The 27,924-nt window shown below is 38.7% G+C and overlaps 3 protein-coding genes across 8 annotated transcripts; 2 read left to right on the top strand and 1 right to left on the bottom strand.

The window, feature by feature from the left end:
* Window positions 1-229: 229 nt before the first annotated feature.
* On the top strand, window positions 230-25,747 carry LOC123875254 (cyclin-dependent kinase-like 4). 5 transcript variants are annotated; one of them, XM_045920994.1, is made up of 10 exons: window positions 230-625; window positions 3,345-3,534; window positions 5,926-6,045; window positions 15,618-15,783; window positions 22,001-22,108; window positions 22,201-22,343; window positions 22,585-22,680; window positions 23,028-23,159; window positions 23,912-24,062; window positions 25,593-25,747. In XM_045920994.1, the coding sequence occupies exons 1-9, from the start codon at window positions 489-491 to the stop codon at window positions 24,017-24,019; spliced, it is 1,200 nt and encodes a 399-aa protein (XP_045776950.1). In that variant the 5' UTR covers window positions 230-488; the 3' UTR covers window positions 24,020-24,062; window positions 25,593-25,747. The 5 variants fall into 5 exon arrangements, 4 of the variants coding, with proteins under 4 accessions (XP_045776950.1, XP_045776951.1, XP_045776952.1 ...); XM_045920996.1 differs by lacking the exon at window positions 230-625 and adding an exon at window positions 2,436-2,740; XM_045920995.1 differs by lacking the exon at window positions 23,912-24,062 and having other exon boundaries at window positions 231-625.
* LOC123875253 (protein ALP1-like) lies at window positions 7,524-9,775 on the top strand. Of its 2 annotated transcripts, XR_006798111.1 has the most exons (3): window positions 7,524-8,127; window positions 8,295-8,420; window positions 8,951-9,775. XR_006798111.1 is itself a non-coding variant. In XM_045920993.1 (2 exons), the coding sequence occupies exons 1-2, from the start codon at window positions 7,690-7,692 to the stop codon at window positions 9,758-9,760; spliced, it is 1,248 nt and encodes a 415-aa protein (XP_045776949.1). In that variant the 5' UTR covers window positions 7,527-7,689; the 3' UTR covers window positions 9,761-9,775. The 2 variants fall into 2 exon arrangements, 1 of the variants encoding a protein (XP_045776949.1); XM_045920993.1 differs by lacking the exon at window positions 8,295-8,420 and having other exon boundaries at window positions 7,527-8,127.
* On the bottom strand, window positions 8,169-10,509 carry LOC123875255. The gene is made up of 3 exons (XM_045920999.1): window positions 10,043-10,509; window positions 9,774-9,877; window positions 8,169-8,867 (listed from the first exon to the last, which is right to left on the bottom strand). Exons 1-3 carry the CDS (start codon window positions 10,323-10,325, stop codon window positions 8,250-8,252), a joined length of 1,005 nt encoding a protein of 334 aa, XP_045776955.1. The 5' UTR covers window positions 10,326-10,509; the 3' UTR covers window positions 8,169-8,249.
* Window positions 25,748-27,924: the final 2,177 nt, after the last annotated feature.

Below are 27,924 nucleotides of genomic sequence, written 5' to 3'. Positions count from 1 at the left end.
CACCGAGGTCCGAGCTTGTACTCGTTGGATTTGTTTACAGTGATCCGATGTTGAAACAAGAAGGTGCTGGGATATATCCCACACGACGGGAGTGATTTTCAAAATTCCACGCGAGCAAAGCCGGGTCGGTGCAGCTAGTTAAAAATGATTATATAGCCGGTAAGTAGGTACTAAAACGTAAAACTGTACGTAAGCATAAACCCTGTTTGCGTATTATGTACCTACTTAGATGTAAAAATCCGATAACCATTGGTTAAAGCCCGCCCACTGCGGTTGTCATGTACACAGGCCAACTGAAACTGTAAACAAACCAAACGATCGATATTATTCCATCCTCTAAGTAAAAGACGTGCAGCTTTCGCCGAACAAGCATCTCTAGAAAAAAACAAATTATTAAAAAAACAACCAAATTAAAAAAAAATTAAAAGGCGGGAAATATTTCAATAGTGGTTCAGGCGGGAAATGCTGGTTTTCGTTCGGGAACGCGAATGAATAGTGCCGTGGTTCGCGATCGGGATCGTTCGAAATTCAAACTGTGGAACAACGTGGCGTCCTGCATGGAGAAATGGTTCGGTGATAAACGGCTGTGGTTATTTGGTAACAACCTGCCGTTGCTGCCGAGGAGGTTTGTTGCTGAAATATCAATTTTTTTTGTAACTAGCTTCACGGCTTTAAGGCTTTAAACGGCTTCACGGCTGAATATAATTTATTGACTGTTGCGCATATTCTTATCCCCTACTGAGGCGCAGTTAATTTAAAAAATAAATTCAAAAAACCCCGAATTCAATATCCAAAAACATAAAAATTAAATAATAAATTAATTTACTATCGAATAATATATTATGTAAGTACATTTAAACAAGAGTTAATCTAGTTCTGTAATAATATTTTTGGAGTCCGTGCCAATTAGCTGCGAGAATCGTCTACAACTCTTCTTTTTTTGTAACTCCACATTCGTAATAGCACCTCATTGGCACCGACTTTTTTTTGTTTTTTTTTTAATCTCACAATTTTTAGCGCCCCATGTCAATGTACACTATGCAATATGCTATGCCTGGGCAAAAACCTACTGTTTACAAAGTTATTAGGTACACTGATCGCGAGCAATTGACTCTTATCCGTTGAGGAGTTCCTTTCTTTATCTTCGAAGACCAACAGACCTTCACCTTTATATTGGACTACTTCTGAAGTATGTTCTAGTCAAACAAAAAAAGAATCATAAAAATCGACTCATAATATGCGGAGTAATCGCCTAACAAACATACAAATAAGAAGCATCGTGCAAGAAATATTGCACTTTTTTTTTAATTTGCTCGCATTTAGCCGATTTTTACTTGTCATAAAAATATTGTTTGCACATGTCTTACAAAACGAATAATAGTGGGAAACTGAGAACAATGCAATCTCAGTATTATTCTTTCTTGTCTCATATTCCTTAATTAATAGGAACAATTTATTGCAACTTTGTTTACAATATTTCTATGTGAATAGGTTACACGTGATAAATTGCAACAGTATAACCTATAATAAGCCTCAATAGCTCAACGGTTATAGGAGCGGACTGAAATCCGAAAGGTCGGCGGTTCAAATCCCACCCGTTGCACTATTGTCGTACCCACTCCTAGCACAAGCTTTACGCTTAGTTGGTGGGGAAATGGGAATGTTAGTCATGATTAAAAAATGACTAATATTCTTTTTTTTTTTTTAAATAACCTAATTTAATTATATTATGCGAGTCTCTTCCAGAGGTAGAGTGTAGATCTCGCCAGAATAAATTTACATGTTATAGTTATTAGGTACCTACATAGGTAATGCAAAGCCGAAAAACCGGCAAAACGGATTGACCGAGTCTATCAGAGTCAAAGTCTAGATACAGAGCAGTCTCTTCTCAGAATGAGAAGGGTTTGGCCCACGCTAGCCAAGTGCGGATTGGCAGACTTCACTCACCTTTGAGAACATTATTTATAGAACTCTCAGGTATGCGGGTTTCCTCACGGTGTTTTCCTTCACCGTGAAAGCTAGTGGTATTTAATTAACTTAAAACGCACTTAACTCTGGAAAGTTACAAATGCGTGCTCGGGATCGAACCCCCGACCTCTCGAATAGGAGGCGGACGTCTTAACTCTTAACCACTAGGATTAAGGATATCACGGCTCCTATTAGGTATTATCTGTTATACTGGCCCTTTACTCACGTTTAAGTCCACAAAGTTATTACATAGAAATAATAAATATCTACTTAGTACCTACTACCTACCTACTCAGAATAAGCAAAGACTAAAAAAAAATGTGTACCTACCTAGAAGATACACATAGGAGTACTAGGTCATATTAATAGGCTTGACATTAGGCAAGCCTATGAATAGGACCTAGGCCTGAAAGAAGGTTAACTTCTTTCTTCGATTCCGTAATCAGGCAACAGCAAGGGCAACAGTTTCAATAATGTCAATATCAAACATTTGTCACAGAAAACAATAGAGGCATTTATCAAACCCAGTGATATCAAATCATGATCAAATCCTCTGAGATTATTCCTTTGGTTATGCTTATCTAACTAGACTTTTACCGGTTTTTCAACCCATTTTCCTCATCATAAATTATGCTGGAGGGTCGATATTTGTTCGCAACGTAAAACATAATTTATTCAAATTGGGTTAAAGATGAAATTACAGTGACAGTGGTCGCAATATGAAGGAAAAAATCAATAGTTCCATTGTATCGCCCTATGTTATTCCTGAAAGGTAGAAACAATATATTAACCTTATCTTTTTTAACCATCTGATGCCCGCGATTTCGTCTGCGTGGCTTTGGGTAGAAAAACCCGTAGGAACTCTTTGATTTTCCGGGATAAAAGTAGCCTGTGTCACTCTCCAGGTCCAGGTCTGAAAATTACGTCGGACCATCGTTGCCCCGTTGCAACGTGGTTGAAGGACAAACCAATAAACCAACAAACAAAAACACTTTCGTATTTATAATAATGGTGATTTGTGAGGTTGAAACAGTGTCTCCCAGGTTTCTTGACTCGTTACAAATTATTTAAATCTGTCCTAGTCTCTCTCTTAAATCTCTCTCCCTTTTCTGAGGTAGACGTTCACATCACGCACATCAAGAGCAAGTACCGCGAGGATTTCCCGCGATTTGGCCCATATAACCGAGAAGTTAGTGGGACGTGGAGGTCCTGGTGGCGCTTCCCTGTACACTGGTATTAACTAATGGCTGCATACTGCCAAAATATTATTTTCATTGTGTCAGAAAATCAGAAAATCAAGGTTTTGGTTGGCTTTTTCAAAAGAGCTCATTATCTGTCAGTATGTGATGATTAAATCTCATTTCTTGTACCAACAGATCGCGCGCGAGCAGCCGCGCGATGGAGCGATACGAGAAGCTCGCGAAGCTCGGCGAGGGCTCGTACGGGCTCGTGTACAAGTGTCGAAACAGAGACACGGGCGAGATCGTCGCCGTCAAGAAGTTCGTCGAGAACGAGGACGACCCGCTCATACGCAAGATTGCGCTCAGGGAAATACGCATGCTCAAGGTAACAACAATATAATATAGAAGCTCGTCAATTGAAAGAAAGAAAGAAAGAAAAAACGTTTATTTTTTGAAAGCTGTGCCACACATTACCAGTTTTATAGGTACCTACGGGTTAGGTTATTCCAGCGCCTCTAATACGAATTAAAGTCAAAAGACCTCAAGTAAAAGAAGCGCCGGAATAAACTGTGTCATGTGCGCGTACGGGCTCGTGTACAAGTGCCGTAAAAGAGACACGGGTGAGATCATTGCCGTCAAAAAGTTCGGCGCTTGTTCCAGATCTAAGGTCACTTAATTTACCGAAGCTTTGTAAACCTCAGGAAAACTGCAGTCGTGTTGGCACTCATTTTATTGTAGGTCAACGAGATACCAACAAGTGCCGGAAAAGCTCAAGATTAGGTTCTTTTGCAAAACTAATATAAAGTGCGCTTCTTTGCTAGGACTTCCTTAGTAATCAAGTGCCGAGTTTTCCTCCTATTCCAATTAGAGGCTATTCAGCATGTTCAAATCTCTTTAATAAGTATAAAGTTAGCTATTTATTATGTTACATAATATTATGTTTAGACTTAACACTACAAGTTTTGTTGGTCCATAAATAATATAACTATCATAAACTTTTAATTAACAACTGTAGATTTTCATAACTTAGATATTATATTAGGATTTTTAGGGTTCCGTACCTCAAAAGGAAAAACGGAACCCTTATAGGATCACTTTGTTGTCTGTCTGTCTGTCCGTCCGTCCGTCCGTCCGTCATGTCTGTCAAGAAACCTATAGGGTACTTCCCGTTGAACTAGAATCATGAAATTTGGTAGGTAGGTAGGTCTTATACAAGTACAGGAATGAATCTGAAAACCGCGAATTTGTGGTTACATCATTTAAAAAAAAATGTGTTTCAATTTTCAAAATAAGATACTTAGCTATACCAAGTGGGGTATCATATGAAAGGGCTTTATCTGTACTTCCTAAAACAGATTTTTATTTATTTTTATGCATAATAATTTTTGATTTATCGTGCAAAATGTTGGCAAAAATACCCGAGTGACGGAACCCTCAGTGCGCGAGTCTGACTCGCACTTGGCCGGTTTTTTTAATCCACTACCGCATTCTTTGTGGTTCAAGGTTCACACCTTATATAAAATATAGGTAAAAAAAAATTGCAAAAAGTAATAATTTATTACAAGCCTAATGATATTTGCGTACCTACGAGGAAGACTACAATATACTTATATCCTACTGAAAGATGACCTTCAAAATGGCTTCAAAAGAGAGAAAGTGGGGGCAATTAGAGTTAAGAACAAAGAAAACGTGTTCTGCAATTAAGCACCTACAGGATGGATCATTAAATTCATGAAGTATTATTTACGTCAATGTACTCATTATAAAGTTCAATTTAAATTACTCAGTACTTAATTACCTATAGCCTAAACTAAAGGTTGCTACGGTCCTTACTCTGTGAATTCTGAGATCCGATGGTAAAAATTCAAAGACATTTCGAATCAACTCGATAAGTACCTAAGTGAAGCTTGTATAAAAGGACAAAGAACTTTATGTTTAACTTGCATAAAGTAGATATATAGGTGCCTATATTTAGATAGGACTAGTCTAGGCAGATATCTAAGGATTCTAATTTTTGAACTACGAAAAGGAAAGGCACCCGTGCCTTCCTTGGAAATCCCAGACTGGAATGCATGGTGTGCAATGTGCATTGAAAGGGAATGGACGCACTGAAATTTTGCCGAGACAAAATTTCCCCATAGCCCGATCTGACCTCAAAAGGTATTTGATCACTACTAAGTATGTATCTAACTAAAAACTTTGTTACGAATCTTTGGACATCCAATGTTGGAAATCTAAGAGCAAAGAGAATGCATGTCGTAACATTGGCCCAGGCCAAGTTTTTGCAAGCGTCCGCACGCACCGTTTCTTTTTTGGTTTCATTAGCTAAATCTTATTTCAAAAAATCGGCCAAGTGCGAATCAGACTCGCGCACTGAGGGTTCCGTACTCGGGAATTTTTTCCAACATTTTGCACGATAAATCAAAAACTATCATACATAAAAATAAATAAAAATCTGTTTTAGAATGTATACGATGATACGCCACTTGAAAATTAATACACATTTTTTTTTTAAATGATGTAACCACAAATTCGCTGTTTTAATTTTATTATGCTAACTACTTTCTTTCTAAAAGTATAACAGGTTAAAATTGGGTAATTAATCCTCATTTATTTATTGGTTTCATATGATACACCATAGATACACTGTATTAACGTTAAAAATATTATGTTATAATAGGTAATGATCTAGTCCGAGTACAGTTATCATTACAGCTTATACACAGCATTCTAGTTTGGTAGTATCTTTTTCAATCTATATGTAATTTTGTTACAGAATCTAAAACACCCAAACCTGGTGAACCTAATCGAGGTGTTTCGGCGCAAGCGCAAGCTGCACCTCGTATTCGAGTACTGCGACCACACGGTGCTGCATGAATTAGAAAAATATCCTTCTGTAAGTACCTACCAACCATTTTTAGGGTTCCTTACCTCAAAAGGAAAAACGGAACCCTTATAGGATCACTTTGGTTGTCTGTCTGTCTGTCTGTCTGTCTGTCAAGAAACCTATATGGTACTTCCCGTTGACCTAGAATCATGAAATTTGGTAAGTAGGTAGGTCTTATAGCACAAGTACAGGAATAAATCTGAAAACCGCGAATTTAAAAAAAATTAAAATGTGTTTCAATTTACAAAATGAGATAACTATATCAAGTGGGGTATCATATGAAAGGGCTTTACCTGTACATCCTAAAACAGATTTTTATTTATCTTTATCTATAATAGTATTTGATTTATCGTGCAAAATATTGGAAAAATAACCGAGTACGGAACTCTCAGTGCGCGAGTCTGACTCGCACTTGGCCGGTTTTTTTCCTCTAATCTAGTCACAATAGAGCAACGGATCGACGTGATTTGTTAGATAGTTAAGGCCTGGATAGTGATATTGGCTACTTTTTATCCCGGAAAATCAAAAAGTTCCCACGAGATTTTTAAAAACCTAAATCCACGTGAACAAAGTCACGGGCATCAGATAGTTAATAATAAAGTAGGCTTTTGTCATTAGCATGTTACCTACCTCATTTGAATTAAAATAAAGCAAGAATTATGGCGGTAATAAAGTTTAATCTAAGATTTTAATCAGGAGGTCACGGTCTAATGTACTTTCCAACTGAAGGACGAAAGTACTTTTAAAAGTTTTAAAGTTCACGGTGGCCGGCACTCGCCAAATGCTTGGCCCAATACATTCGGCGAGTGCCAACCAACGCGGGGGGCGGGGGCCCATATAAAATAAAATCTATTTTTGAGGGCTTTCACATTGACCTCTTTTATTCTACCGCCATCGTTGCATATCCTCTTCAGCCTTTTCCATGCAACCGATGCCAGTCACTTTCCGGATGCCAAATAAATCACTACCCATATTATAAAAGCGAAAGTATGTTTGCTTGTTGGGTTGTCCTTCAATCACGTCGCAATGCAACTTTTTGCATGGGTATAGTTAAAGACCTGGAGAGTGACATATAGGCATCTTTTTATCCCGGAAAATCAAAAAGTTTCCACACGGACGAAGTCGCGGGCATCAGATCTCTCTATATTGTCGTATTTCTCCTCATTACTGAGGGCCCTGACTCCTTTTGAATGGTAGGAGTTCTCTTCGGATAATAATGCGGTGGGTTCCCAGATCCTTCCGCATACAACTCTATAGAGAACGAAATTTTGACTCAGGTTATTCACAGTTATTATCAGATGTTAGTGATGATAACCGGGGCTGACGTCTTAACGTACTCTCCGAGGCACGGCGGATACGAAAAGGCTGGACCTCTGAAGCCGGTCACCCATCCAGTTACCGACTTGGGTCAACGTTGCTTAACAATCACAATCGATTGATATTCGTTGTCGCAATTAGACCACACGTCCTAGTGTCAATAGGTGGGTCCACACCGGACGATCCATCGATCCCGCGATCCGCGATCCAGGATCGCGGATCGTGGATCGTGGATCGTGTTATGCCGATCCACTCTTGGAAACTTGCGATCCCAAATATGCGCTCCAAGCGATCCTAAGGCGATCCGTGATTCAGCCAGTCTAACTCTTGTACGATATGGAGTCACACGTACAACGGCGGCGTCTTGCCGTTGCAGCAGTAACTTTTATTTTGCTTAAATGCTTGCGCAAAAAATCACAAAAAAGAAAACGACGGTTTTGGGTGAAACAAATTTACAAAAATCGCTTGGAATCTGGGACTCAGCTGTACGCAGAGTTAGTGTCAGATAAAGTTGAACACAATTTTGCAAGAATGAATGCTAATCAATTTGAGATATTGTGTTCATTATTAAATAACAAGCTAAGAAAGAATGATACAAATTATAGAGATGCCATTACTGTGAAGGAAAGATTATTACTAACATTGAGATTTTTAGCAACTGGAGATTCGTACGTCAGTTTGCAGTATCTGTTCCGCATTTCCAAACAGTCTATATCGATAATTATTCCTGAAGTTTGTGAAGCCATCATTGACCTGTTAAATGATTATGTAAAGGTAAGTAAAACCATACTTTATTACTCAATAAAAAAGTAGTGTATTACAATCATAATTTAAAGAAGTAACATGTTTACAATTATTAATTATTTTTTGAAAACATGATATAGGTAGGTACTTATTTAATTCGGTGGTGACTGTGGAAGTGAATAATCCTGAGGTTTCAGAAACTGGGACTGCGATGAATTGGAGGCTAGATGAGCAGACGGTGATGTCTGTGGAATTGGAGCTGGATAATTTTGAGGTTGTAGAGACTGGGACTGTGATGAAGTGGATGCTATTGGTGTGCCAGGGTATGAATTAGTGTAATATCCATAATTGCTATCCCCATATCTTCCTGTGTCAGCTTGAAAAATAACTTGGCATATAGCATTTTTGACATTAACTAATGTTACTGCATCATATTTCCGCAATTCAGTAGATATATACTGCCCGAAAGCAATGTAAGAATCAGTTTCCGGTTGTGGTGGCTGAGCACATTGTTGCAGAAGTTGGAAAGCCTCTGAAAGAGTTTCATCTGATATGTCATCTGCATTATTAGAAGTAGTTTTCTTTCTTTTTTTTGTTCTTTTGTTTGTTGTTTGGACACTGGATTGTGCATTCTGATCATTCTGCTCTCTACTCTGATCTGTGTGGTGGTTGGCTCTCTCCGGTTGTGTGTCACTAGTAATGTTACTGTTCTCGTTTTCGCTCACTGTAGTATTAACTTCAAGTTCCCCATCAGTCGTATCAGATTCTACCTGTAACAACAATTATTATTACTATTTACTGCTTATTCTTATTTTCAGCTTTATATTATAATTAAGATCTCCTTTATTTTCAGGTGCCGTCAACTAAAGAAGAATGGCGTACAGTTTCTCAGCAATTCGAGAATAAGTGGAATTTCCCACACGTGATAGGAGCGATGGACGGCAAACACGTCGCTATACAATCGCCTTTTAATAGTGGCAACGACTTTGATAATTACAAATTATTTCCTAGTATTGTTCTTTTTGCATTAGTAGATGCAAATTATAGGTTCCTGTATGTGAATGTTGGGACTAAAGGCAGAATATCAGATGGAGGCGTGTTCAAAAGCACAAATTTATATAAAAAACTTGAAAAAAAAGAGCTAAATATTCCTCCACCGGAGATATTGCAAGTTCCCTATAAAATTGAGGTACCCTATTATATACTAGGTGATAAAGCTTTTCAGCTTAATGATTATACTATGAAACCATACGATGGTACACGGGAAAGGGGTTCTTGTGAAAGAATTTTCAACTACCGACTGTCAAGAGCACGTAGAGTAGTTGAAAACGCGTTTGGAGTACTTAGTTCTGTCTACAGAGTCCTGCGTAAACCTATGCTTTTGGAACCAGAAACTGCGACTAAAGTCGTGCTGGCAACGGTTCATTTATATAACTACTTACGCAGTAATCCTAACTTTATATCGCCAGGAACGTTTGATACAGTACAGGAGAATGGAGATGTAATACCTGGAAGCTGGCGAAATGAACCGCCATCACAATCGCTACAACCGATGGCCGTCGTACCAAGAAGAGCAACAGAAAATGCCACTACAATACGGTCCCACTTAGCAAGACACTTTGTTACAAACCATACAATAGTTTGGCAAAATGAATATCAGTAAACTAATAGCTCACAATATGTTCCAATGTATCGCGTGTGGTTCCGGGTTCATTTTTATCCGCCATAAAGTCGAAGTCATCATACGCAAACCACTTTGATTTATATGTATCTTGAGCACCTGAAATAAACAAGTTACTCATTAAAATAACCACGTGTATTTCTAACAGCTTAAATGTAAAAAGCGAAATCACGTGAAATCCACAGTAAATATTATGATGTAATTACTTATAATAAAATATATAATTTTAATACCTACAGATAAAAAGTAGCTTTGTTTTCTTACCGGATCCAGTTATACGGCTTTGCTTCTCTCTGTGTTTCTCCCTTCTGTAGCCTCCCGCCAGAGATCGCATTTTTTTCTTTAGGTTCTCGATCGACTTATTCCCCATTTCACGAGAAATCTGACACCAAGCATCATCTCTAACACCTCTATTGGTGTAATTAGAATCTTTGGGATCCCATAAACATTTAAATTCTTTATAAAGCGATATCAAACGGCGACTTTCTGAGATGTCCATGGCGAGGTGGATCGCGCGAACCAACACAACCGTCCACACCGCGCGCATCACGCAACTGAGGCACCTTTGAGGCTGGCACAAAAACCGACCGCACACGGATCGCGCGAGGTAGGGAGCGCGCGCTCCAATACGTGCGCATGGATCGCGCGCGGCACGTCCACACCGCCTGCATCTTTGGATCGCGCTGCTGCCGCGCGCGATCGGAGCGCGATGGATCGTCCGGTGTGGACCCGGCTATAGGGCATCAGCTAGGTGTTACATATAGATTTTGAATATCGCTATCAATCCGCCATGTCCCAACGTTGGCTAAGCTCACGCGTCGATGGCCACACTTTACTTACTACGCAATTTACTTACACGCCCGATACACGCAACGCGCGCGCACGATTTTGACTTTCGTTATTATATCAAAATGCGTTTAAATCATTCACAGTGATCTACTCGAACATTTTTATCATGTACCTAATTGTATCAAATACCTAATTAGAAGGCTTTTACTGCAACTTACAAATGCAGTTATCGTGGTATTGTACCTACATACCTAGTACGCTACAGCCATTAGCTAGGACGAGATGCCAATCGGAGTTGGGACGCGCCCCCCCCCCCCCCCCCCCTCATACCCCGATTGCCATCTCAACCTGTCGGTAAATATAGGCACTAGAGATAGGTAGTGAAATAACAGACTACACAATTGTTGAGAACATTATGGCGAACTCTCAGGCATTTAGGTTTTATGCGTGCCCGGGATCGAACCCAGACCGCCCGAATATGAAGGTCGAAGTCGACCACTGCTCCCATAGTATTTCCATGCGTGAATAACATATAAATAGATATGATACAAGTAGGTATTGAAGTTTTAAACCACAAGACGTATGTTTAGCAGATTACTTACTTAACCCATTTTACTTTTCGCGTACAAATACTCGACTCAGATAAATAATTATTAGGAACTCGTATTTTGGATGTTTAATTTAATATTGAGTTAAAATATTTGCCTAATATATTTGAGAGAGCTAATAGAGGAAAAAAAAACAAAAGTGCAGTGTTTAATTGAACAGGTTTTTAAAGGTCAAAGTATTAATTTTTTATAAATAAATGTTCAAAATAATCTTCCGCTACTAAATATTATTAATATTAATTAAAAAGAAACAATATTTCAAAATAATTTGCAGTGACGATGCATTCTACATATTTTAATACTAATAAAATTATATTATGTCTTTGGTGGCAGTAGCATGATTTTAGCTGCTTTTGAATTTTCAATACTGTGTATTTAAAGATTATATTGATCATAGCGCATTGCGATTAACCACGCTGCGACTGTAAATCCCGTTTAATTAATATAGATAATTATTCGTAAAGTATACCGAATGTTTACAAAACCAATTATGTAATGAGTAGGATAATGCAACTAGAAGTGTAATACCGAAAATTTCAGAGGCCGGAGAACGCTTTAGACACGCCTGAGGTACATTGAAGGAGTGGAGGTATGAGTGTTTTGTGAGTTCGAAGTTAGAAGGAAGCTGCTTCTAGCTGCCTTCATAGGATAAGTTTGCTTGACTAAGCCAAGTCCAACATACACCCAGCCAGGGTTGTTGGTAGCTATAATGACACACTGAGAGAGATTTTCAGGCGTCCATTCTGTTTCTCTCAATCCGTTTTCTTTCAAAAGAGAGATGACTTTTCCTTTCCCAAAGATTTCGGCAGGACTTTCGCAGTTTTCCGATTCGGATTTCGGAAGGTACTTAATCGGTAAAGAAAAGTTTGAAGAGGAATGCTTTTGGAAGAAGAAGTAAAGAAAAAAGAAAGAAAGCAAAATGCATTTATTTTTGTTGGTGTCACAGATAAAAAACAAAGCATAAAAATGTACATTTTCATCTGTGACACCACCCCAAATGGGTGTACAGCTCAGCATTATGTCTTGCATCTTGCATCACACGCATTAACACGCATAAAATTCAGGACGCTGATTTTCAGCTGTGACCTGGTAGACTGAGATAAATAAAGCAAATTGCTGTGTTCCTATAATTTTGCCACTACCCCATTTAAACAAAACATCCTGTATATAATCTTGCGTATAACAAATTCCAAGGTTGAACCAATATTTTTTAATGTCAATCTGCCAGTCCGCGGAATACTAATAACTTACTAAAAATAACTTATTGAAAATATTTATCGTTATGTTGTTGCCTGCGACTTTTCCGGCATGGAATTCATGCTTTTCCTTTGTAGGGTTCCGAAGGGTGCCTACGGGACCCTGTTACCACAGTTTTACGATCGTAAAACTATTAAGTACCTACCAAGCCTCCGCACAGCCAGTCCGTCCGCATCAGAGAGACTCCGTCTTAAGTTCGTCTCCGGAATGGTTGGACTATGGACTGGACTTGCAAGACTTTGTTACCTACACCCAAAGGTAAAAGAGGCGGCTTTAGATAGAAGAAGCTTTTCGTATGATATCCGCCAAACTTCGTTTCGAAAGGGCACGTGATGATGATGTTAGAATGCAAGTTGTCTAATGCCTAATTGCTAAAGATAAATAGAAGAGCGTCTGTCTGTTTTAGATTGATATCTAAAACAGACAGACGCTCTTCTATTTATGCTTAAATATATAAAAAATCGGTCAAGTGCGAGTCGGACTCGCACACGACGGAGGTTCCGTAACATCTTACAAGAAATAACACTTTTTAATTGGTTTTCAGCCATTTTGAAGTTTTTAGTAAGTATTTGTTGTTGTAGCGGAAATAGAAAACACATTCTGTGAAAATTTCCACTCTCTACCTATTACGGTTCACGAGATAAGTACAGCCCACTGACAGACGGACGGACGGACGGACGCGCGGACGGACATCGTGGTCTTAGTAATGGGGTCCCGTTGGTACCCTTCGTGTGCGGAACCCTAAAAATATTATGTACTTTAGTCGGCTGTTTGCAAACAAGGCATTTGCCAACCGCTGTGCCAACACGTGTGACCTTGGCTATACGCGTGGCTGCTCTTGTTGCTGGTCTTTGCACAAAACATAAATATCTTATCTTTGGAATCTTGTTGATGAAAGTATGATTCAACCTACGAATTTTTTCCTCTTTCATTTGATATCCCACTCGATGCAATAGCAAAAATTTTTTTGGATACCATCACTTTTTTGGTTGTAACATCCTTCAGGTCAAATTTTTTAGTATAAAATGTAGCCTATGTCACCCGGACCGTAATCACGAATTGATTTACACATCATTTATCAAAATCGGCCCAGTAATTTAGGCGCTATGAATAGAATAGAATAGATAGTTTATTCAAATAAACTTTTACAAGAATCTATACTAATATTATAAAGAGGAAACCTTTGTATTTTTGTATTTTTGTATGTTTGTATTGAATAGGCTCAAAAACTACTGGACCGATTTCAAAATTTCTTTTACCATTACTTAGAGGGTTTCTTCCGAATCCGTATAGGCTATATTTTATCCCGGAAAATAGATAGGATTTTTCGTGGTAGTGTCCACCCGTGCGAAGCCGGGGCGGGTCGCTAGTCGTCAAATAATTTACCACTGTTTGGAATGCCGTTCCTACCGAGAAGAACCAGCAAGAAACTCGGCGGTTGCTCTTTTCAATTGTTCAATGGTTCAATATGGTGGAACTGGAACGATGGGTTCCCAACGAGTCACACTATTACTCGTACACAATATACATAGTTAATACATACATAGGTACATAGACTGCGAAAATCATAACCCTTCCTTTTGGCTTTGCCGTAGTAGGGTAAAAAAGTACCTACCTAGTGTAGATACAAATCGTTGCACTAGTTGATACAAAAAGTTCGCCCTTGCGTAGATATGCGCTCCGTATGCGCAATACAGCAGGTTGCATACTAGATACCTACTTGCGTCTTGCAATTTATAGGTGCCATATTCGTGTGGAAATAATTACATAGGTAGATCAAGGACGTGAAAATCATGGCGATAAAGTAAATGAGGAATTAGTTACCTAATAAAGTTACTTTTAATTAAAAACTGGTTTACGTTTGGCCAACACTAACTTAACTTTTAAGCAATTAAAATGGGTACGTTACTTGCTTTAACAGTGAACGAAACATTGTGAGAAAACCTGCATGCCTGAGAGTTCTTCGTATTGTTCCCAAAGTTGTGAAAAGTTTGCCAATTCACACTTGGTCAGCGTAGTGAACTATACCCTTTTCATTCTGAGAGAAAACCCGAGCTCAGACGAAAGGTTTAGACTTTAAATGATGACAGTTTGTTGTTCACCATAATATCCTTATAGGTATGTGAAATCTTGAGCTGATAATGATGATGATAATTATCTAAGAAGGTGGATGCGACCAGTCTGCCCGCGAAATTCAAATTTTATTTGGTTTTTCGCAATTTGTAAACTACCTAATACCTAATACGACAAAGTAGGCTTATGGCATTCTCTTTGCGACAATAACAGTATCATCCCCAACTATTTATATAAAAATCTTTACTTGAAAGGGCCCAGTTTAAGAAATTAGCTCTAGCGACTGTAACTCACAAATTAGTCGATACTAGAGCCAATTTCTTAAAATGGACCTTATCAAGTAATGATTTTTATTTATTTTAGACACATTGGAAATGATACTGCCATCGTCGAAACTAGAATGCCGTAAGCCTACTTTGTCGTATTAGTTGACAAATTGCGAAAAAAATTGAATTTCGCGGGCAGACCCGTCGCTTGCCCCTTAACTTCATTTTGCTAATAAGTAACAACATCTAAAAATATTACCAAGTAACTAAATGCAAAACTGCAAATCGATGTTGCCAGTTACGTGGTCGCATCGCGTGCCTCTACCAATGTTGGTTCCTACTAAAAACTGCCATGTTTTTGTCTCTGCCATTTGCATGTTCGCTTCATTTGTGGAAGAATAAGCTTGTTTTACTTCTTACTATGCAAGCATTTACTTACACGGTCAAGGCCTTATATTTTTAACCCCCTACCCTGTCTGTGGCATCGTAGCTTCTAAACTAATGAACCGATTTAAATTTACTTTTTTTTTGTTAAAATATTTTTATTCAATTAGACTTTTACAAGTACTTTTGAATCGTCAAAAGCATCTACCACTGGTTTGGAATGCCTTTCCTACCGAGAAGAACCAGTAAGATACTCGGCGGTTGCTCTTTTCAAAGATCTCTCAAACATCATAACATGACTTAACTACCTACCTAAATTCCCTCAAATCAAAAGTGAATTGGTAGGCATCTTCTAGGTCTTTTAGACAAGCATCTTCTCTCCTAGACAAGAACCTGTTGAAGTTTAAATTGGTTCCCAATTTTCTCAGCTATAAAATGAAATAACACCAATTTCTTCAACAGGGTTGCCCAGAACTCCTCTCCAAGCAAATCATCTGGCAAACGCTCCAAGGCGTAGCATACTGCCACAGGCACAACTGCATCCATCGAGACGTCAAGCCGGAGAACATCCTGCTCACCAGCGATGGAGTTGTCAAGCTCTGCGACTTCGGCTTCGCGAGGATGATCAGTGCGTATGAATTCCATTCCATTCCATCAGCCTGTATGCGTCCACTGCTGGACATAGGCCTTTCCAAGAGCGCGCCACCAAACACGGTCCTCCGCCTTTCTCATCCACCCGCTCCCCGCCACCTTCTTCAGGTCATCGGTCCAGCGGGCAGGAGGTCGTCCCACACTGCGCTTACCGGTACGCGGTCTCCACTCCAGAACACGTCTGCCCCATCGGCCGTCGGTTCTGCGACAGACATGACCTGCCCATTGCCACTTCAGCTTGCTAATCCTTTGAGCTATGTCGGTCGCTTTTGTTCTTCTGCGAATTTCCTCGTTCCGGATTTTATCCCTGAGAGTGATACCCAACATAGCTCGCGCTGAGCGACCTTTAGTTTGTGCGTATGAATACAAACAATTATTCTCTCCATATGGAAGAACTCCTCTCCAAACAGATCATCTGGTAAAGCGATGGAGTTGTCAAACTCTGTCATGGTTCTTGGGGATTTTGCTAACTTCCCCTCCATTGCCATGATTTTATTTACGACATCAAAGAATCGTTACTTCGTGAGGTCACCATTTCAGCACCTTGTCGAGTTGTGCCCCTAACATCTACTGGTTTTTAAGGTTCAACGGAACCCTTGTAGGATCACTTTGTTGTCTGTCTGTCTGTCCGTCCGTCCGTCCGTCCATCGTGTCTATCGTATGAAAGGGCTTTACTTGTGCATTCTAAAACAGATTTTTATTTACTTTTAATCATAATAGTTTTTGATTTATCGTGCAAAATGTCGGAAAAAATACCCGAGTACGGAACCTTCGGTGCGCGAGTCTGACTCGCACTCGGCCGGTTTTTCGTACTTGAGAGTCTACTCATCCCTGCCTTACCTTAATCCTTCTTCCTCTGACCAGGTGGTAGCTGTTCCTCGGAGTACTCCGTACATACAATGATCCCCTTCGGGATAGATGTGCGAAGGAGAGCTAGTAACTATTAAACTCGATTTATCTAATAAGTAAATAGACTATTGTAGTTTACAAAAAAAATTGTTTCTTTAAGTAATTATTATAAGTAAATCTAATACGAGCAACTGTCGTATATTTTTAGAGTTATTATTATTTAGTTCAACCTTAGTAGATGCAGCAATAGTCTAATCTGAAATTAGGTATGTTTATGTGTACCATAGAAGCTATTAAAGTACAATGATGGCAGTAGGAATATAATAAAGATTCTTGATGTATTTCTGTGATTACAAGGTATCTTAATGAACTTTTGCAAAAAAGAATCTGCAAAATGTTTTCTTCATCAAAATTCAGATAATTTTATTTCGTTTTTTGAACTGAATTGACTGTAATAACATTAGATAGGTACCTAGGTACCTTGATTTAGCTTATTCTAAAGGCCTAGCGTGTCAAATCATAATGTTATTGTAGGTAAGTAGTCCTCAATCATGTAATATTTCAGACTCTAATTCGACCAAACCAACTTAACTCAAATCGAGGTTGTAGATTAAAGTTCAGTGAACGTAGAACGTAGGTAACAAAGGTAGTTAGGTCACTTAGGTACACGCGTTCTAGTACGTATTGAATATACAGTAGGTACTAGGGACCTACTCGTACCTGCTTAGGTAATATCTACTTCTTCTAGGTATATTTTTATGCGTTAAAATCGCAGGAGAGAAGAAAAAATCGGTCAAATGCGAGAAATAACACTTTTTAATAAAAAAACAGTGGACCCCCGGTAATCCGGCCCCCCTTTAATCGGACAATCCGACATACAAAGTGAAGTATGATTTGTACTTCACAGTATCTATGAAAGAATATAGATCCTATTATTGGATCTGCAATTTGTCGGATTACAAGGTACTCTTTTGTAAAAAAATCCGGACTATAGGGGGTCTTAGGCAGTACTCTATAATCCGACAAATTCAATAATTCGATAATGTCCTGCAAAACGTTTGTCGGATAACCGGGGGTCCACTGTAGTTACTCTCTATTACGTCATATTCAACCGATTGAGCTGAATTTTTTTCTTCTCTAGCAACTCTTTCTACCATATCGATCACATTGTTGCTCTGCCAATACCATTAGGAGAGATTAAGAGGAGGTAGACACTCCCTAATATCATCTTTTTTGACTTATCTCCTTCATATAACCTACAGATTCTTTTTTCGCAAAAACATTTGGTTGCATAGTAGACACCTACCTAAAAATGTTGTTTATAAAATGATGAGTACAATGACCTTATGTGTTAGGACCCCTATTTCGACTGACCTTGTATATAATATACAAGTATTTTAAGTGTGTCTAGGTAGATCTCCGGTCTATCAAATGGGAAAACTTGTTGACATTCTAAACTGCATATTATGTGCAAGATTTGTAGCATATAAACAAAACTTGTCAAACTGGCTTGGGTTTCGAAACCGCGTTGGTATGTACTTAAATATGATTAGATTGCTACTTTAAATCATATTCATTTGGGGAAATCATTTTTTCTTTACAGTGATTTTTCATGGAAAGCGATTTTTTCAATTTTTGCACTTATGGTACTTTGCTTGCAACAATAATTTAACTATGAATTATGACCAAAATAGACCAATAGCTTTGATATTTCACAATCTTTGATTTTCCGGAATAAAAAAGTAGGTAGCCTATGTGTTAATACCGGGTATATTCCATCTCCATTTCAAATTTTAGCCAAATCCGTTGAGTAGTTTTTGCGTGAAAGAGTAACAAACATACACACATATACACAAACTTTAACATTTATAATATTAGTGTGAAGTGTGATTTATCAAGAAATTTTCCTTTTGTAACACGCAACGATGCGAGTGTTCTCGCTTGCACGCTCTTTAGCGTTTTAGCTCGGGTCGATGACCACGCGTGCGTTTTAACAATGACTAGCTGATGCCCGCGACTTCGTTCACGTGGATATAGGTTTTTCAAAAATCCCGTGGGAACTCTTTGATTTTCCGGGATAAAAAGTAGCCTATGTGCTAATCCAAGGTATAATCTATCTCCATTCTAAATTTCAGCCCAATCCGTCCAGTAGTTTTTGCGTGAAGGAGTAACAAACATACACACACACACACACACACACACACACACATATACAAACTTTCTCCTTTATAATATTAGTGTGATGTAGGCTTTTCACAAGCTAAGTTCCTACCGTGAAATGGTTCATCTCTATAGTAGGTAAGTAATTGAGCAATCCCAGTTCACTTAGATTGGTTGCAAGTTGCAACAGCTGACATTTGAGAAGACTCTAGGTCCGAACACGAGCAAGGGTGTCACGGTCACTCGTGTTTGATCTCAAACTCAAATTATTAATAACTTAGATATTATGCATACCTACATAACATCACTAATGTTACGGTTAACGCCAATGCCCAACAACGCCATAATAAACGCTATAATCAACGGGTTAAACTGATGGCCACACTTGAACGGTTAACGTCTTGTACCAATTGAATTGGGGTTAAAATCGTCTAACGCAAAACGGCATTGTGAATGCCGTTGTACGTTGATCGTGGCTCGGGAAACGCCGGGACATAAGGCTTTAGACAGTAAGTCATTGTACAATACGGTAGGACGACTTATCACACCACACCTATCCTCACTTCGCAGGTTAGGTAGGATTCCTGTATCAAAAATTAATCAATGTCCTCCCGCGGGATGCAAGCTATCCCTGTACCTTTCGTCGAAATCGGGCGGTCGGGCCGTGAAACGGTAACAGACAGACAGATACTTTTTCGTACCTGACTATTAATAATAGATATTAGGAATGGGAAAGTTTGTCGCCTGTTCCCATTTCAAGGCCGATTTACTTGGGTAACCCATTTTGATTGGCATGGTACTGAGACAACTTGCAACGCAGATAGGTACAGATATATATCTACGAGTAGATACATAGGTATTTTTTATCCCGGAAAACCAAAGAGTTCCCAAGGGATTTTTAAAAACCTAAAACCACGCGGTCGAAGCTGCAGGTAATCACCTGTTAAAACAGTGCTTTTAACTTAAAAGTATGGATAATCAAGGAAACATAAGCTTAGTAATTATTTGTTACTAGAGGATGCCTGCGACTTCGTCCGCGTGAAAAGGTAGCAGACAGACAGACAGATAGACACACAGACAGACGCACTTTCGCATTTATAATATTAGTATGGATAATCCACTGAAACATCATAGCTCAGTCAGTATACCATGGACTTCCGCAAAGTATCTAAAGCCTATTTTTTTATTATAAACATGGATAAGCCATAACAATGAAGTAGGTAGCTCGTAATATCTAGAAATGAAGTTGTATGGAACTACTTTAGTGGAAAAGTAGGCCGATCACTGATAAGCGGTAGCCTGGATCGCTTGTAATCGCTCATCTAGCATCAGATATTACCGACGACGGCCAAGGAAATACAGTGCTGTAGAAAAACTATGGGTATATAGGTACATAGTATGGTTATATAGTAGACTAGCTAACCCCGGCATTTTTTTGGCGCCTGATAGAAATTGACGATGCAACCTTCCTTTTAAAAAGCTATGAGCTAGAGATAGGCACTTAATACGTATACTTACCTTCCTGGGTTCCGTACCTCAAAAGGAAAAACGGAACCCTTATAGGATCACTTTGTTGTCTGTCTGTCAAGAAACCTATAGGGTACTTCCCGTTGACCTAGAATCATGAAATTTGTTAGGTAGGTAGGTCATAGCACAAGTACAGGAATAAATCTGAAAACCGCGAATTTGTGGTTACATCATTAAAAAAAAATTAAATTGCGTTTCAATTTTCAAAATAAGATAACTATACTAAGTGGGATATCATATGAAAGTGCTTTGCCTGTACCTACACTACATCCTAAAACAATTTTTTATTTATTTTTATGTATAATAATAGTTTTTCATTTATCGTGCAAAATGTTGGAAAAATACCCGAGTACGGAACCCTCAGTGCGCGAGTCTGACTCGCACTTGGCCGGTTTTTTTGTTTAAAGTATTTTTTTTTACGGGAGCTTATAATTGTAAGGGGTACCTAAGTAGGTACTATCCTAACTAAAAGAAAATTCATAAGATCGCCTCGGTAATATCTATCATATACCTATATTCATTCATGCTGTAGCAAAGTAGTTATCAACTAATAATAATAATAATAAGTGGTATGTTTGATCGCACGTGATTACAACTAAAACTTCACCGTCCTTGGAAAATCGCTAAATATAGAATCGCTTGTACCTACTTGAGGCTTTCGCGGTATATGGTGATCTATTCTAAGCTGCGTAAACGGTAATCGGTACGGTATAGGGTCGTATTAATTTTCTTTGAATAAGCTTCAAAGAACTAGGTTAACAATTAACATACCTACATCTGAGGTCCTATATCCTAAGATAGGGTAGGAATAGTGCGCGACAGGTCGAGATGGCGACCGGGGTGGGGACGCCCCGCACATCCACAGTCCACACATCCCCCGCGCTAACCCGCTGCGGTTGACGTGCGGGTGTGCGGAGGGTCCCGCCGCTTCATACCCCGATTGCCGATTGCCAGCTCAACCTGTCGCGTACCTACTATATAGCAGGTACTAGTGTATTATCTATCGTACCATAGGTAGATTTTAGGATCTTCTGACAGCAATACATTTGCGACTCTGGATCTGGGATTTATCTATTAACAGGCATATTTTAGGTTTGATTAGATACGTACCAAACTAAATCTTGTTCTCCGCTTACTACCTTACTTACTTAACCTGTACCTATTTCCTAGAATAATTTCCAGAACTCAGGATTCTACATAACATAACATTTACCTACCTACCTACTTAATAAACTTTATAGGGAGTAGACACAACTGACTCCTCCCTCATACCTGACACTGAGAAGTAAAGATTTTTTTTTTGTATTATGATTCTTCATGAGATATCTAATACTTAAGTTGGGTGTTGGCACGTAACTTATGGTACCTATATGGTTCGAAGTTACATTACATTAAAGCGCCCCGGCCACACAGGCCGCGTATGCGTCGCGTAAGCGTAGACGTAGCGCGTACCATTGCGTTGTAATATATGGAACTGTATGAGACATGGCATACCGCTTGCGTGGCGTGAACGTTTGCGTAGACGTAATGCGTGCAGTTACGTCTACGGATTCACGTGCGTCACAAGCGCGAGTCACGTGTACGTGCGCGCGTGTGAATCAGCTTTTAAGTACCGTGAGGGTGCTTAACTAACCTGCTGTTTCCCAATACATGTCCAGGTCCAGGCGAGAGCTACACGGACTACGTGGCGACGCGGTGGTACCGCGCGCCAGAACTGCTGGTCGGTGATACCATGTACAGCACTCCCGTTGACGTTTGGGCTATTGGTAAGTCTACATGCCCAATATATTATATCCAAGACTTTGTTGTCTGTTTGTTTGGCGATATGGAATCCAAAAAGTTATAATTTTTTATTCAGGCTGTGTGTTCGCGGAGCTACTGTCAAGCGAAGCATTATGGCCGGGCAAAAGCGACCTGGATCAACTGTACCTCATCAGGAAAACCCTCGGCGATCTGCTACCGAGGCATATGACGATATTCTCGCAAAACACATTTTTTCAGGTAAATTCATCATCATCATCATCATCAACAAGTGTAAATTAAAAATTTATAACACCCCCGACAAGTGTTAAGGTTACAGTAACTAGAAAAGAGCTGATAACTTTCAAACGGCTGAACCGATTTTCTTGGATTATAGCTAAGAACACTCTCGATCAAGCCACCTTTATTGGGAGTTGAGCTATGAGCTAAATCAGAATTTAGGAGATCCGTACGAGAAAACTGACATAGCTTATTGTTTCAGGGCATGGCGTTGCCAGAACCAACGACACTAGAGCCCCTTGAAAAAAAGATTCCGCAAAGATACGTGAATAATGAATTGGTTTTAGATTTTTTAAAGGTAAGTGCAGATGATAAACAAAAAAATAATTAAACCACGGTAAAATTAATTAAAATAATTGGTTAAATAAAATGATTTTGGAAAAAATGTATAGATTTTGCTGCTATCATAGATCAGAAACTGCATAGGTACTTTCATAGCTAATAAGACGTAGACATCCGCTAAGAAAGGTTTTTCAACATTCAACCCTTTAGGGGGTAAAATAGTGGTTTGTTTGTGGGCGAAGTCGTGAGCATATAAGCTAGTTAGTAGGTAACTAATGAGAATTTAAAACACTCATTACACCTAGGATCCTAATTATTTTTGGATGTCAACATTTGATCGTTGAAACTAGATGATTTGTGTAGAAATGCCTAGATAAGGACCCGATGATGCGGTGGACGTGCGAGCAACTACTGAGGCATCCCATCTTCGAGAACTTCCTCTTCACAGTGCCTCACACGGACCACGACGACTTCGAGAAGGCCAGGAGGGTACAGGTTAGTTGACAGGGTCTTCCATCCATCAGTTTGCATGCCAGCGTCCACAGTTGGACATGCACTAGGGCCTTTTGTAGAGCACGTCACTCACTACCCCACTATACCTACCTAGTACCTACGTACCTAACCTTTTTCAGAAAAGGGGTTGAAATTCGTTACACTTTGTGCTTGCCAGTAGGTACTCGGTCTGCACTCAGCAGGGCGATTCAAAATACCTACTGATTCGCTAAGTAATCAAAGTGTTCTGAATGTAGGATACGTGCAGGATGTAGCAGATGTAGTTACCCATCTGATATCCCTAAGCCTAAATAATTATCTATTTATTGTAACATGTAACCTGAACTCAGCCTAAAGCAATGGAGTGAAGTGGAGATGTATTTATTCCACTAATCAGATTTTTGAGAAATGACGTGATAATATTTTCACATCATCCATCAACAATCAACTTCAGCAGACGTTCGTTAGTAGTAGACACGTTTATTCCTAGACTCAGGGCTAACTTAGAACCCCTGTGACTAGCATGAAGTTGTAATTATCACATTCACGTTATCTCACACTGTGATTGGCAAAGATTAAAACTATGCAACTAAGACTTAGGTAGGCCTTCAAATCTGCATAGGTCGTTACGAACATCTAGTAGCTAACAAACTTGATGGTAACCTGTAGACCCCGTGAGTGCCTTACTCCTTAGCCCCAAAACGACCCTAACCAAATACTCCTTTATCCCTCAATCAACCTTTTCTACCACGCAGCAAGAATATGAAGATCAACAAAAACAGAGGGAACCATCCTTCATAGCAGCAGCGTCAACAACTACCAACTCCACCGAAGTGTCGTCAAAGAAACGTAAAAAAAAATGACTGAGAACAATAATAAGTGGCATGGCCCTATTGCTTACAATAGGTAAATTATGGGCTCTAAGGAGTCTTATAATTTTATTTAGATTGCTTAGTAGGCGTAGTTAGATTATCTAATAATTAGTTTCTATAGATAGCTATCATAAGCGTAGCAAATCCGTTCTGCCGTCCTATTAGTAAAAAGCGGTTTGCCAAAAACTGGTTTCTGAGTTATCGCCAAAAAAATGTAGTATTTTTAAAACTGATGGTTCTAAAAAATAATGGTATGTAAGACTAAGGTTTTTAGTTAGGTACCTTGCCCTACTTAGCATTGTTATTTGGAAATTTTTATTCAAAAATATCAGTTTTTCCATCCCACGTTTTTTAACGATAACTGAAAATCTACTTTTAGCAGGTTTGGTAAGCTTTTTAAGAATAAGATTACGAACAAGTTATGGGCTTGACCAAATATAATGCCTGATGAAGCTTGCGATGTATTGCCTACTCAAGTTGTAACCAATTTGGTTTTAAAGTTGACTTTTGAGAGACCTTTCAACATAATTTCATGGATCATAGTTCATTGCTAGGCAGCCATACAATAGCGTAAAAGTATGGCCTACATGCTATGAATATCCATATCTTTACCCTGTCAAGGGGTTGAAAAGGTTAAGCTGTAGATTATAACGTCATAGTTTAACAATCTTACAGTTGAGCAACCTTTCTAAATGTGGACGATCGTCACAGACATTTATACGTTTGAGTGTCGGAATCTGTCTTTAAACTTGCAAATAACATTTTAGATACATCTTCGCTCTGGAAGAAAAGAGGTAAATAAGCTAAGATATAAAATTGAAGGTATTGTTTAGTTTCACAAACATTCCACACTACGCATCCTTGTACAATCCCAGGCAAAGACAGCGGTAGGCTATATTGCGAATTCCTTGCTTACTGTATAGTTGTTAAACTGCGGTAAGGCATCAGCTTAGTGCAAAGGTCAGCCTATTATCGCGGCGAGAAATCACAAGTCATTCCGGAATCCATTTCCTGAGCCGTAAGGTGGTGGAAATTATGTTTTATTTTAGCTATCGCTGAGTAGACTATTAGTAGATTACTAGCTAGATTAAAGCTATTTCTAGATTAGACGACCAAATTGTAAATAAAAATAACAAAAACAGAAGCTTTATAGAGAAACAAGCATCTTAACCCAGCAGTTAACTTGGCAGATTATATCTAGGGTGCCAAACTTCCTATGAAACATTGTCGTCGAATTAGCAATATATCTGAAGAATGTCGAGTCAACGATAGGTATTTCTGAATAACAAAGTGTCAGGTATAAAAGTATAGTACTTTCCTTGAACTTGCGCAGTGGGTGATTTATCGATTCATTTGGTGTTCTTCAATCATCAGTCAATCTTTCGCAGTGGGAAAATACAGTACCTACTTACTCATACGGACTGCACAGGGTCACATCCCCTCCATTGCCAGCCAGATCTCTTTTTACCTGACGTCCCTTACCTTATGTCTTAACAGAACAGGATACCTCAGGCAACTAAACCCTCAACTAAAATTGAAAGTATATTTGGTGTTTTTTTTCCAGGTGCAATCATCCCCAATGCTGCCACAGCTGATAGTGACAGAGCGGTCGCAGCCCAAGAAGAAGTCCGAGCTGGAGTCGCGCGGACACCTGCCCACCATATGACTAGCGCCGCCCGCGCGACAGCGGATTTAATATTAAACGTTTCTTCTTATTTATACCCTCTTTTATTGACTACCCTCTCAAACTACTACCACTTTCATTTACCCTCTTACACCCTACCTATTATTAAAGGCTCCAATACCTACACATTGGCCTAATGCCTTAACCAGTGCCGCAAACACTGTTTCTGAATTATTATGACCATGGTGATCTACACTCTTTTTTCCATCATCATAAACTGAACTGCTTGAGCATACAAGGAAATACAATGCTTAATTCGCTATTAAAATCCACCATAACCAACAAATCTGTATAGTACAATCTGTAGCATGCATTAAGCACTGCCAGCCACTCTTACAACAAGGTAAACCATTGTGGGCTGTGCATGATAATGGGATTCAGACCTTGGTGTCAAAATGAAACAACTCATTATGTGCTATAAAACTAAATATATATACTTAGCAATAAAAACATACCATTATTAGGTTTTCATTTAAATAGTTACCCTAAGTATTTATGCTTGTTCATTAATATTAAATAGAAGATATTCAGTTTGTGTACAATTCTGCTCCATGTGTTTCTTATTCTTCTCATACTTTGAATTTGAATATCTGCAACAAAAATTCATACTTATTTATATTTTTTGCAACTATTTTCTATTTTGATGACTACCCTGGCGTAGTGTGAGGAGTGACTCTTAACTGAAAGTTTGATTTCTCATAGGAGCAATTAAAAGAATTTCTAGGTAATTTCATTCTGATCTCTCCTGGTGGGAGGCTTTGGCTGTGACTAGTTACCTTCCTATTGGCAAAGTCACACTGCCAAGCAATATAGCGTACCATTACAATGCATCATACAAATCAATTAGGGGTATGGGCTTAATAAAAACTAGTCATACACAATCAAGTTTACCAGTCAAGTTAGCAGTGGACTTGAAGCAGCGTTTAGTTAACTTGATGGTGTATGGCTATCAGTTGATTAGACACCGCTTTAAATCCATTGTAAACTAAAACACTTTTCCCAGATAAACAATAGGCTATACCTATATCCATCTTCAGAATGTGAGTAATGTAATGTAAGGTATGCGTGCCAAAGGATATCAAATCAGTTAATGGTGGTTCAGCTAAGTAAAAGTAACAAACAAACGGATAGACACAGGGAAATTCGCAGTAATAAGATGAGAACACAAAGATATTCATAGAACAAGTGTAAATTAAAAATTTATAACACCCCCGACGATCCAAAGTATTTGAGTTTTCCAAAACATCATTTTCAAATAAATAATTATGTATTTAGGCAACGTCCATCTTGACAGCTTGACATTTGTCTATTGACATAATATTATGAACCTAACGGTTATCTAACCTACTTTTCTACAAGAAAACTAGAAAAGAGCTGATAACTCTTAAACGGCTTAACCAATTTTTTTAGATTATAGCTAAGAACACTCTCGATCAAGCCACCTTTCAAACAAAAAAAACTAAATTAAAATCGGTTCATTCGTTTAGGCGCTACGATGCCACAGACAGATACACAGATACACAGATACACAGATACACAGATACACAGACACACAGATACACAGATACACACGTCAAACTTATAACACCCCTCTTTTTGGGTCGGGGGTTAAAAATAGATACCCGTGGTAGATTCTCTCTTTCTTCAGGAGGTACCAGACTCTCAACATTCTGCAGTTTCATCCAGCCATAGTGGGCCCCAAACAGAAAAGGAACCATGACAATCACAACGATGTTCTTGGATACAAAATTGCGCACACTCATTTTCAAATAATGTTTGTTTTCTGGCTCCTTAATCTCAGTTCTCAGTTTAGTTTTATGGTTTTTTTGCTCGCTTTGACGAGAAATTGAGATGACTTAAAAATAATGCTATAAAAATGTAAAGGTAATCATTAGATAATTGTTACATAAGAAAAGAGGGGTTTTTAATTTAGCTGCTTTATGTTTTGCAAGTTTTTTTTATACCTGTCAACTGTCAAGTGTCAAAGTCATCGGTGAGCATTAACTGCGTTTTGTTACCTTGTTCTAGATCCGTATCACCAATTTATTTAATTTTTTTGATTTTACAATTTTATTTGAATTTTGTGAACAAAATATTTAATTCGCATTTAAATTGTGTTTAAAATAACAGTTTTTCGACTATCATTGAACTCCATCACTGTAAACAAAACGCTAAAAGCTTTGTTTTCTTTGCTTTATCTATAAGTTTTTTG

This window comes from Maniola jurtina, chromosome 19 (genome assembly GCF_905333055.1).
Source record: "Maniola jurtina chromosome 19, ilManJurt1.1, whole genome shotgun sequence".
NCBI classification, from domain to species: Eukaryota; Metazoa; Arthropoda; class Insecta; order Lepidoptera; family Nymphalidae; genus Maniola; species Maniola jurtina.
Note: the sequence above shows the minus strand (reverse complement) of the source record. Positions and strands in the feature narration are given on the sequence as shown.